We start from the raw sequence: 13,300 nt of genomic DNA on the forward strand, positions 1-13,300 counted from the left end.
TGAATAGACTTTTTTTTTCTGTGAAATTATCATTGTAATCTGAGCGACTTGTAAATAGTCAAATACAACCAGAACGTATGAAGCAAAAGGCAGAAGTCCTGACCTCTGTCATCATCTTATTCCTGAGAATTAATCACTCTTAATGATCTTGTAGGCTTCCTTCTAGAATTTATGTTATATTAGTCTAATTATATCTAATCATAATATATTACATCTTGTCTCCCAACTTCCTGCTGCTGTTTCAAGCTTTAAATATGATTCTACCTACAACCTCAAATAGTCCAACCTCATTACTTTGAAAACCCACATTTATTCCATAACATGTGTATCTATTTTCTGCTACTATATCCAGTCTTATAAAGAAGGTCCTCGTATATATCTTTGCCCATGTGCACCGGTGTTTCTGTTGGGTAGACTCCTAGCCAGGAAAACACTTGGACGTGGGGTGTGCACATGAACCTCAGTAATTCCATCAACTGGCTCTCCAAACAGCTGTCCCAACCGACATCCCCACCAGTGAACACACCAACTTTCCTATACTCTCATTGCTACATTTCAAGTCCTTAAAATTTCAGAGTATTCTATTAAAATATTTAAGGGAAGATTTATACAAAAAACCTGACAAGAGAGAAGTGGGTAAGGGCATGGATGAAATAAAATGGCCATGAATTGATTGATCATTGCTGAATATATGGGGGTTTGTGATACTAGTATCCCCGCTTGTACGTGTTGGACATTTCCCTTATTCAAAGTTTAAAAACTTAAAATCAGGAGAACTCAAACCCTAGTTCAGCTTACTAGCTGTATGACCTCCAGCAAGTAGCCTCTCTGACTCTCAGTTTGTTCATCTGTAAAATGGGATAACAATCTCTCTCTCACAGGGTTGTGAGAAGCATTAAATGCATGGAAAACACTTAGCACAGCAGCCAGCATAGAGTTCACACTTAGAAAATGTTAGCTATGATCTGTGTTCATAATCCTGTTATTATAGCCAGGTTAGAGGTATAGCCCCTCACCAGGGGGATACATATGAAATTACAAGTCTTATCTTCCTGCTGTTGTCAAACTTTTGGAAGCCCTGAAGCTTGAAAGCAGCAGCATAAGCAGGTGGGTAGATACACAGAAGAACTGACAACCTCAAGTTGGAAACCTACAGCTACTGATGAGCAAGAACTCACTCCATGGATTTGGGTCTGGGTGGGGTATCAATCACCATAAACAGCCCTGTCTCCCCAAGGAGCCCAAGAAATCCAGCTGAGCCCCTAAGAGCACCACTAATACTTTTCTCTGTCCTGCTCCCAGGGAGAGCTCAGGAAGTAAGTTATATGCTAACAGGGGAGGGGCAATTACCTACCACAAATGCACTGCAGTTTCCCAAGTCAGCCAGCAACTATCTAGAGAGCTTGGGGCTTTGTTATTCAAATTCCAAGTCACTGAATTAATATATGCACTGGCCAAACTGGACAGTAATACCATGCAATGGTGGAGACCAGAGTTTGCCAACCCAGAAAGTCTTCAGGGCCAGGTAGGCAACAGAGATTAGCAGAAAGCTGGCTGCGGGTGAGGGCGGGGGCAACCAGGGAATGCATGCCTCCTTTCTACTCAGAGGTCAGCACTGGAACGCAGGACCCGTAGATAGTCAGATCTCAATGTATTTCGAGAGAAGCTAAAAATCTGGAGCTTAATATGAAATCTCCCAAGTATTAAATGTAGGCAATTCATTTCAAAAACATTTAAAACCATTAGGCCAAATACAGCTGAATGCATGCATGCTGAATGTGGCGCTGAGGCCGCCAAAGGCAACCTCTATACAGGCGTCTTTCCCCCAAAACTGGGCAATCTAGGGAACCCCCAGAGGATCTGGGGACTCCAATATCTCCCTCTCAAACACACACACATTAATTAGCCTTAGAAAGACCCATACCGGAAGGTGCAGGTTGAAATACCTCTCTTGTGGAATTTTATCACCATGGAGACTATCCAGGGGTTAACCTGTGCTGGCAGCCGAAGTAGCTGTTTTGAAAATCTTATTCTCAAGCTTTGCCTGCTATCTGTCCCCTGAGACAGCATCCTAAAATTTCAAGGCAACTGATTACAAACACTGTTCTTTGCAATCACTTATCTTGAATAAATCAAGCTTTGTTCTCAGTCCTGGTCAATTGCCTGAGACAGCAGTTGTCATTATTCTGGATTTCGAAGGTACACTGCCATCGAAACACCTTCATCGCTCTCAAGCACTGACTATAAATAAAGCTTACGGATTTTACCCTAAGAAGTGTTTGGATCAGCTTTTGTGCAATAGATTTCTTTTTATTAAGGTTCCATATTAAAAGGGGGAGGGGAGTACATAGTTTTAAAAGTTTTATAACCAGTAACCTGACTTGATACCTTCATTTTATAGAGGATGCTTGAGTGAGGAGGAAAAAGATGGCTTCCCCCAAACCACTTGGTCAGTTAGAGGTCAAGTTGGGGCTGGAATCTGGGTCTTTCAACTCCCAATACCTATAATCTTTCCACTCTTTTTGGCAAAACAAGAACTAATCCTTATATATGTGGGGGGAGGGGGGGAGTAAACACAGTGCACCGGAAGTTTATACTCTATAAAATAATGTATTTCTGCCCGATCTAGACACACAGGAAATGCTTCTCCCATTTCCCTTCCTTGGAGACATCCAAAATCTCATGGTCATTGGTCACCTATCAAGGGGCCTCACCCTGTGGCCGGCCTACCAGCCTGCATGTAAAAGGCGATTAAAACTGTCTTCTAGCCCTAGCTGGCTTTGCTCAGTGGATAGAGAATTGGCCTGTGGACTGAAGGGTCCGGGGTTCGATTCCGGTCAAGGGCACATGCCCAGGTTGCGGGCTCGATCCCCAGTGGAAGGTGTCTGGAAGGCAGCCAATCAATGATTCTCTCTCATCATTGATGTTTCTATCTCTCTCTCCCTTCCTTTCTGAAATTAAAATATAATTTTTTAAGAAAACTGTCTTCTAGCGACTTTCACACTCATCACTTAAAAATGACTGCACACTCAACACCCAAACCCTCATTTAGTCCTCCTCAGAGCCCTGTGGTGCAGGGATCACCACCCCCATTACACGGATGAGAAGACTGAGGCTGGGAGTGGTCAGTGGCTGGCCCAAGATCACACAGCTGATTGGAGAAACCAGATAAGCCACTGGCTCCAACTCCCACCTACTCTCTGCTCCCTCTCAGGTCTGCTTTGAACCCACCCTTGCCACCTGCAAAGCCCGCTGCCAACAGTAACAGCAGCAGCTCCTGTTTGTGGCATGCATGCCACCCACCAAGCTCTATGTTCTGTGCATTGCATACTTTTTAAGCTTTATACTTTTGGGGACTTTTTTATTGCAAAAGTAATATACCAACTTGGAACAAGTCAAAGAAAACTGAGGTGTACAAAGAAAAAGGCAATTCTCTCTCCTACCCGTCTTTCCAAACTCCTCCAGAACACACACATAATCAACATTAAATGTGAGGTGTGTCTTCTTCCATACTTTCTCCTTCTTCATAAAAACACATAGAGATGATATATAGGAGGGTCACTGTATTCTGTTTTGTTTTTACAAAAAATCGGACCCAACTCCTCACATGAATCTGCTGCTGGCTTTCCTCACAAAATTTCATGAACATCCAGAAACACAATGGATTCGGAAGTCTTCACCAGCTGCATGACGCTGCGCAGCACGGCCGGACCATGATTTACCAGCTGGTCCTCTACCGAGAGGCACCCAGATGGTGCCGGGTATTTTGCCCGAGTAAGTAACGCTACGATAAACAACCTGGTGACACATCCTTAGGTCCCAGTGCTCTCATTTCTCCAGGACAGAGTCCCCAACATGCCACCTTCAGACCAAAATATATTTTAAGTTTAAATTAGCATACTATCCTAACCTTCTTTTTGGTCTTTGCTTTTGTTCGCTGAACCTAGTTCCCAGGACCTTTTAATTTAATTTTAAAATAGCATATTATCTTAAAAATATATTCTCATAAAAACGAATAAAAGTATAAAAAGAAGGCACACACACATAGTCCCTCAACCCAGAGATGGTTACTATTAATAATTTGATAAATTTCCTCCCAAGTGAGATAATACAGTTAGAATTGGTGGACTTTTTTACTTTAATAGATTCAGATTACATTCCAATCGGAGGGACAGCCACTCATATTCCCACCAAGAAGGTATGAGAACCAATTCCCCACACTTTCCCCAAAGAACTACCACCTTTAAAAACATCTGCCAGTCTAACAGGTGAAAATGGTATGTCACTGTCATCCCCACTTTCCATTTCTGCGACTGGAAAGGAGACGTCTCTGGTTTTCCTAGGAACGTGCTGGACTTTGAAACACGGGGGAAACAAAAACATCATTCGATCATGTGCTCAAGCATCACCTTACCGATTTTTGCTGTTCAAACATAAGTTTTTTATAGAGGAGATGGAACTGTTCAAAGCTGAATTCATCTTTGTTTGCGCCTATTTCCTGTAAATAAAAAAATAAAAAAAAATGACCGCACAAGTGTTGGTGTCGACCACAAGATTGCCTCCTCCCTGATTACAGCAATAGAACACCTTTCTACAACACTGGCTAAAATCAACCCGCATTCCTGTGAACCCAAACTGTCCACAAGCTTCCTACTTAGCTGTCTGAAGAACATAGCCACCAGAGACCCTACCAGGTAAAATCCTTCCACTGATCCCAAAAAGGGAAGAGTCTCGACCAGAATTCCACGAGCCATAATGAGAACTTCTCCTTTTGGGGGCATCAAAGACATGTTTAAATCTAGACATATTTATAGGGTAGTTTTGTACAGGTCATTTTTTCAAAGCATAAGAAAACTAACCAAGCTTTTAGATTATATGGAACTCAACTCCAGTCAAGGCTTATCCCGATTTGCTGAATGGCTTTGGGAAATTTACGTGACCCTTTCAGACCCTCAGTTTCTTCATCTGTAAAATGGGAGAACCAACATCACCCTCCTCAGACTTCCCTGAGACCGAACTCGATAACATCAAGTGAAGGCTTGATAGAGAACAAAATTCCAATTAAGTAGTAATCAATGGTAAATGCTTCTCCCATCTCTTTTCTCTCCTTTCAATCCCCACCCATGTCCATTTTCATCTTTTTGAATTAGATTGTTTGGGGGGAAATCAAAAGGTGGCTTGATAAACCATAAAGTGGGTTAACTCTTCCAGGAGCTCACTGGCACAAAAACGAATGAGCTTCTTGGGCTGAGGAATCCATGACTGGGGCTGCTGTGGACATGGCCATGTGAGTCCTCCAACTGAGGATACTGGGGTGGAGTGTGGTTGGGCTCCTTGACAAGAGTTGGTATCTCTCTGGGGCCAGAAAGTGTGCCGCTACATCATCTCCATCATTACATCATTCGGAAGAACCCCACCTCACCTCCTCTACCCCATCACTCCTGGAGTGGCTTTACCTGCCCCAAATCTACCAACAGCCTAGTTACACAAGAACATAAAGAAATTAAGTGATGAGTGGAAGGAGGAATGGGTGGATGGCAGGGTGGGTGGGAGGAAAGGTTCAGAGGGGAAAGGTGGGTGGGAAGACTGATAGGTGGGAAGTGAAGGGAAGGACAGAGAAGAACCAACTCTGACAACTACACTATCAAGACTTGCATACAAAATTCTACACCCCTGGCAACCTACATGAGAAATCTTTCAAAATATTTTCCAAAACAAACACGTTGTTCATATTACTAGAAGTGAAATGGGCTGCAGGGTGGGGAAGGAAAGGAAAAGTTGGGCTGGTGAGTGTGTTTCAAATCAAGCATCTGCGTAAGCACAGTCTTCATAGATGACGTCCTCTGCTAGAATTGAGAACATGGTCACCAAGATCTTCCCATGATTCCTTTGTCTGGACTAAGACAGGATCTGGGGTGAAGGACGTTCTTGGGCACCAGTCACAGGCCCGTAGTGGCTTCACGTGAGAGGCACAAGTAGCCGTGAGTCACAAAATTATCAGGCTGAGCCATGAAACTTACCGCAAACTTATCCTTGAGGAACTTGGCACTGCTCACTTTGAAGTTGACCAGGGGCAAGATGGCCTTCAACTCTCGGAGGCTGATGCTGCAAAAGAGAGAAACCCAACTCCGTCAACCTTGAGGGGTTTCAACAGTGGAGGGTTTGGCTATTCCCATCAGCTACCGCCTCAGGTAGTCCTCTAGGAGAAGACCCTGCCAAGAGCTGTTAACTGAGCACCAGAGACCTGGATTCAAGGTTAGGGTGACACCTCGGTGCACAAGGCTTATCTCTACCCTTCAGGGGAGGCCAGGGACATGGCCATGTAGGAGACACACAGTGTGAGCAGAACATGGTGTTAGATGACCAGATAACCTCTGCAGATATGAAATGTCACAAAGGTTCAAACTAAAGAGAGTTCACTATCAAACTATACTACAAAGCCATTATAACCAAAACAGCCTGATACTGGCACAAGAACAGGCATATAGACCAATGGATCAGAACAGAGAGCCCAGAAATTAACCCACACCATTATGGTAAATTAATATTTGACAAAGGAGGCAAGAACATACAATGGAGTAAAGACTGTCTCTTCAACAAATTGTGCTGGGAAACCTGGACAGACATGTGCAAAAAGATGAAACTAGACCAGCAACTTACACCATAGACAAGAATAAACTCAAGATGGATAAAAGTCTTAAATATAAGGCATGAAACCATAAAAATCTTAGAGAAGAACATTGGCAGTAAAATCTCAGACATCTCACATAGCAATATGTTTATGGATACATCTTCTAGAGCAAAGGAAGCTAAGGAGAAAATAAATAAATGGGACTACATCAAAATAAAAAGCTTCTGCACAGCAAAAGAAACCACCATCAAAATGAAAAGGGAACCCACTGTATGGGAGAACATACTTGCCAATGACATGCCTGATAAGAGGTTAATAGCCAAAAATATAAAGTACTCATACAACTAAACAAAAGAAAGACAAACAATCCAATTTAAAAATGGGCAGCTCTAGGAACTTGCTGCTCTGAGGAGAGTCCCTGGACCAGAAGCATCAACAACAGCTGGGAATTTGTCAGAAAGGCAAATCCTTGGGTTCCAGCCAGAATGTCCAGTGAAGCAGAATGTCTGCAGGGGCGGCTGTGCACACCTGTGGCTAAAGGCCCCCAGGTGGTCCCAAGGAGCCAAAGCCACAAATGTTAACCCCATGAAAGCTCTCAGCCTCCCCTCTGTCACCGCCAGGCTGAAGCACAAGGAGTGCACAGGGCATATACATATCCAATCTATGTGCAAGGGCACAAGGGCAAAGGGGGTAAAAAAATGTACCCAGGAGGCAATCTGCTACCAGCCCTTCAGGCTGCTGCCCCCTCAGTGGGACTCCAGCCCCTGTGAGCCTTACACTGAGGAATGCAATTCTAGAGACCCTCGTAGAAGGTGCAGGGGTTTCCTCAAGGGCTGTTTTGACCAGAGAGATTTTCACCTTATGCACTGACCTTAGAACCTAATTCCCAGAGAAGAGACAACTGAACTCTAAAGGCTCATAAAGGGGAGGTCTCTGGAAATCTGGCCAAGATTATACTGTTAAAACCTTTAACCCATTTTCCCCAGGCCTGGAAATGTCATAATGAAAATGTCCAATACTAGAACATTCCATGTGCCGGATGTTATGTCTAGGAGTGAGAAAGGAGGAGTTTCGTTCATCCAACAGACACTATTAGAGTGGAACCAGCCAGATCCCTGACCTCAAGGAGCCCCGGCCAACATGAGCAGCAACAACAAGGGGAAGACTTAACTAAAGCAGAACACTACCACCAACAGGGGACAGAGGGGTCATGGCATGAAGGCTGAGAATCCTACAGTGACCCCAAAAGTGCTTCTCATGAGGGCCACATCATAAGTTCACTTGGAAGACCATTCTGTGACAGTAGGAACATGAAAAGCTAGACACAAACTAAATGACAAACAAAAGGCAACGTTTTGAGCCAAATATCAAATTCCTATTGGTTGAATTATAGCATAGACACTGACATAGTGTTTCTGAAGAGTTGCAATGAAATGTAGAAGTTCTTATAGTTTGACATGAGGTGAAAATAGTTTATTTCTTTTCTCCTTTAGTGATGGCCAGACTTGATGAGTTATTCCCAAAGAATGGAAGGGGGACAACTTGACAAAGGAGAAATCTGGAAGATACTACCTTGGCCAGGTGATCAAAGTTGACATCACCATTGATAAGCCATGTTGAGAGTATATTCCTCTTGATATGATGTGTTGAAAGACCTTTACTTCTGTGATAGTCTTCCCAAATACCCATCACCTCAGGCTATATAACTCCAGTCTAATTATGAAAAACATATCAGACTAATTGATGGACATTCTACAAAATACCTGAGACATGCTCCTCAAAACTATCAAGGTCATGAAAGACAAGAAAAGATTGAGCAAGTGCAGGCCAAGAGGACAGAACAACTAAGTACAATGTGTGGTCCTGGGTTGGATCCCAGACCAGAAAAAGGATGTTGGTGGGACAGAAAAATGAACTCCAAAGAAGTCTAGAGTTCAATTAATAGTCACATATCAAAGATAGTTTCTCAGTTTTGACAATATACCATCATAATGTATGATGTGAACATCAGGGAAAACTGGGCAGAGAGGAATATGAAAACTCTCTAAATATAAAATTATTCAAAAATTCAAAAGTTAATTAAAGAACAGGATATAAGCTTAGGTATAGTTATATTTTAATAAGGAAACGTGAACAAGGAAGCAAATAAATGAAGTTGAGGGTGGAAGACTTATACAAAAAAAAATGTAGTTGAAGTTAACAGTGTTTACCATTTAATATCAAATTTATACAAGTTTTTTCTAGTTTCCAGAATTTCCAAAAAATTTTTCTATAATGAGCAGGAGTGACTTTCATCATTAAAAAAAATATCCATATGCAGCTTGAGACCACATCAAAATACCACCAACCACCTCCACAAGAAACACATTCAATGGGCGGACTCTGCAGCACCAGAGCCCTGCTGAATGAAGTAAGTCCTACTCTGTGGGGTGGCCCCCACACAGGTGACCCTCCATGGTGGTCAGTGGTCGCAGCCAGTCCTTGCAGCCAATCAGCCTGGGGGTAAATCCCTCCCAATGATGTGCCAACAACAATCAAGAGTCAACTACAACAGGAGGGGGTGCACAGCCCACACAAGGGTGGGGCGCACCTAGAGTGCCTAGCTTGGGTGATTGGAGAGGCTGTGTCACTGGACCCTACAGAACACCGACTGCATGAGGCCACTCTACCAAGCCTGGGAGATGTAGCAGCTCTACCTAATACATAGAAACAAACAGAGAGAGGCTGCCAAAATGAAGAGACAAAGAAATATGTCCTAAAAGAAAGAACATAACAACACTACAGAAAAAGAACTAAACAAAATGAAGACAAGCAATCTACTAGATGTGGAGTTCAAAACACTGGTTATAAGGATGTTCAATGAACTTGGTGAGAATTCCAAGAGAATAAGAAAGGACATATAAACCATTAAAAAAAAAAGTCAGAAATGAAGGATACATTAACTGAAATGAAGAATAATTTATAGGGAATCAATAGAAGAGTAGACGAAGCTGAGAATCAAGTCAGAGATTTGGAATATAAGGAAGCAAAAAATACCCAATCAGAACAGCAAAGAGAGAGAGAGAGAGAGAGAGAGAGAGAATCCAATAAAATGAAAATAGCATAAGGAGCCTCTGGGACAACTTCAAGTGTACCAACATTCACATCATAGGGGTGCTGGAAGGAGAAGAGAGAAAGCAAGAAATTGAAAACCTATTTTTAAAAATAATGACAGAAAAGTTACTTAACCTGGTGAAGGAAATAGACATAAGTAGCCCAAGAAGCACAGAGAGTCCCAAACAAAATGAGCCCAAAGAGTTCACACCATAATTAAAATGCAAAAGGTTAAGGACAAAGAGAGAATCTTAAAAGCAGCAAGAGAAAAGCGGTTAGTTACCTACAAGGGAGCTCCCACAAGACTATCAGCTGATATCTCAACAGAAACCCAAGCAAGGCCCTACAACCAAAATTACTCTACCCAGCAAAGCTATCATTTACAACAGAAGAACATAAAGAGCTTCCCAGGCAAGAAAAAAGCTAAAGGAGTTCACCACGACCAAACCAATAACACATGAAATGTTAAAGAGTCTTCTTTAAGAAGGAAAAAAAAAAGATTAAAAATATGAACAATAAAATGGCAATAAATACATATCAACATTTAATCTAAAAAGCAAAATAACTGAACAAGCAGAACAGAAACACTCACAGATACAGATAACATTTTCATGGTTGCCAGATAAGAGAGGGGTTTGGGAGGATAGGTGAAAAAGGTGAAAGGATTAAGAAGTACTAATTGATTGTTACAGAATAGTCATGAGATATAAAGTACAGCACAGGAAATATAGTCAATAATCTACACTAATAAAAGAGAAACATGGTAATTGGCGTACGACCGCTACCCTTCCCATTGGCTAATCAGCATATCCTTATGCAAATTAACTGTCAGCCAAGATGGCGGCCGGCAGCCATGCACTGAAGCGAGCAGGGAGGCTTGCTTCCTCCAGGGACTGCAGACTCCAACGTTCCCCGCCTCACTTGCCCGACTCTCAATTGCAACTCTAAGCAACTATATACTATGTTGCAAATAAGAAGCTAAACAAAACCGGCTTTCAGTCAGCCCTGGACCGCAACATTGTATCCATGTTTTCAGCAGCGAGGCCTCAGAGCTAAAGCTGGCCCAGAATGAAAAAAAAAAAAAAAGAAAACAAGGAGCAGTTGGGAGCTTTTAGTCAACTGCCAGCGGGAAAACAGCCCTCAGCCCCTCAGCCAGCCTGGCCAGGCACCCCAGTGGGGACCCCCACCCTGATCCAGGACACCCTTCAGGGCAAACCAGCCGGCCCCTACCCGTGCACCAGACCTCTATCCTATATAGTAAAAGGGTAATATGCCTCCCGGCACCGGGATCAGCGTGACAGGGGGCAGCGCCCAAACCCCCTGATCAGCCCTGCTCTGTGCCTGATAGTGGGGAGCTCCCCAATCCCCCGATTGCCCTGCGGCTCTGTGTGTGACAGGGTGCAGCGCACCAACCCCCCTGATTGGCCCTGCTCTCTGTGTGACAGGGTGTGGTGCCCCAACCCCCCCGCCCCCACGGGCCCTGCTCTGTGTGTGACAGGGTAAAACCATAACCTCTCCATCGGCCCTGCCCTGAGTGTGACAGTGGCGGCGCCCCAACCCCCTGATCGGCCCTGCTCTGTGGGTGATAGAGAGTGGCGCCCCAACCCCCCTCCACGGGCCTTGCTCTGTGTGTGACAGGGTAGAGCCATAACCTCCCCATTGGCCCTGCCCTGAGTGTGACAGGGTGCAGCACCCCAACCCCCTGATCCGCCCTGCTCTGTGTGTGACAGGGGGCGGTGCCCCAACTCCCCTATCGGCCCTACTCTGTGAGTGACAGGGGGGAGCTCCTCAACCCCGATGGGCCCTGCTCTGTGAGTGACAGGGGGCAGCGCCCCAACCCCCCTGATGGACCCTGCTCTGTTAGTGACAGGGGGCAGCGCCCCAACCCCCTGATTGGCCCTGCTCTGTGCGTGACAGGGGGTGGCGCCACAACCTCCCCATCGACCCTGCCTTGAGTGTAACAGGGGGCGGTGCCCCAACCCCCCAATCGGCCCTACCCTGAGCATGACTGAGGGTGGCATCGCAACCTCCCAATCCGCCCTGCTCTGTGCATGACAGGGGGCAGCGCCCCAACTCCCCAATCGGCCCTGCTCTGAGCCTGACCAGGGGCTGCACCTAGGGATTGGGCCTGCCCTCTGCCACCCGGGAGCAGGCCTAAGCCAGCAGGTCGTTATCTCCCGAGGGGTCCCAGACTGCGAGAGGGCACAGGCCAGGCTGAGGGACCCCCCCCCCCCCCGAGGGCACAAATTTTTGTGCACTGGGCCTCTAGTATTCTAATAACTATGTACGGTGTCAGATGGGTACAAGATTTACTGGGATGATCACTTAGTAAGTTATACAAATGTCTAATCACTGGGATGTACACCTGACACTAATATAATATTGTAATTTTATTTTATGTATTTAAAAAGTAAAAATGATTTAAATTTTTGAAAAGATAAAGTACAAGAAGCATAGACACACAATGGAGCTTGAGAAAATTTAGAGAACACCTTAAACTACCAACCAATGAGTAATAGAAAGAGGGCAAAGAGTAACAAGGACCACCAGGCTGGATAAACACCCAGAAGACATCAGGAGGACCTCATCGTCTTCTCTACATACCTAATTCCTACCCAAACTAAAATTCCCAGATCAAATTCCTCCTCAATTCTTAAAGATTTCCCAAAGCACTCGAACCCACGTCATCACTTCCTTCTCCCGACTCTTAGAGAAACGTGTTGTCCTAAATTCATTTGGCACTGGGTTGTGCTATCTAGTAAACTTTGTTTTGCTACTGATTTTTTTAAAGTCCATGTGCATTTTTAAAACAGAAAACAATAAATGAAAGTGTAAACATGAAAACTAAAAGATTATGTAGAACCTAGCCCAGGGTCAGTGCTTGGAAGCTGAATGAGGATTAAAATCAGAATGTGAAATTTTTAAATGGGCAAAGGACTCAAGTAGACATTTCTCCGAAGAAGATGTACAAATAGTAAAAAACATGTGAAAAGATGTTCTACATCATGAACATCAAAACCCAATGAGATACTACTTCACAACCATTGAGATGGCGATTAGAAAGAAAGAAAATAAGAAGAGGAGGCAAGGAAGTCGGGGAAAAATGGAGCCCTTATACTGATGGGCATGTAAAATGGTTGTGGTTGCTATGGAAACAGCATGGCAATTTGTCATTTGATCCGGTAATTCCACTTCTGGGTAATGCACAAAAGAATCAGAAGCAGGAACTCAAACACCCATCTTCACAGCAACAATACTCACAATAGCCAACAGAGGGAAGTAATTCAAGTACCTACCAACAGAGAAACAAATAAACAAAGTGTGGAATATTATTCAGCCTTAAAAGGGGAAGAAATTCTGTCCTGGCTGGGTGGCTCAGTTGGTTCAAGCATTGCCCCATACACCAAAAGGTTTCGAGCTTGATCCCCAATCGGGGTATATATGAGAGGCAACCAATCAGTGTTTCTCTTTCTCTCTCTCTCTCTCTCTCTCTCTCTCTCTCTCTCTCTCTCTCTCTCTCCTTCCCTCCTTCCCTCCCTCCCTCCCTCCCTCCCTCAAATCAATAAACATATGCTC

The 13,300-nt window shown here is 44.1% G+C and overlaps 1 protein-coding gene across 2 annotated transcripts in view; it reads right to left on the minus strand.

Moving 5' to 3' along the window:
- Positions 1-13,300, minus strand: part of PLCG2 (phospholipase C gamma 2) — a 135,269-nt gene that overhangs the window by 68,128 nt on the left and 53,841 nt on the right. For both annotated transcript variants that reach the window (XM_006087041.2, XM_014454317.2), the window contains exons 5-6: positions 6,021-6,105; positions 4,415-4,498 (exon numbers count right to left, since the gene is read on the minus strand). In XM_006087041.2, coding sequence (XP_006087103.1) covers positions 4,415-4,498; positions 6,021-6,105 — 169 coding nt within the window. The remainder of the gene's footprint in view (positions 1-4,414; positions 4,499-6,020; positions 6,106-13,300) is intronic.

This window comes from Myotis lucifugus, unplaced genomic scaffold (assembly GCF_000147115.1).
Source record: "Myotis lucifugus unplaced genomic scaffold, Myoluc2.0 scaffold_35, whole genome shotgun sequence".
NCBI classification, from domain to species: Eukaryota; Metazoa; Chordata; class Mammalia; order Chiroptera; family Vespertilionidae; genus Myotis; species Myotis lucifugus.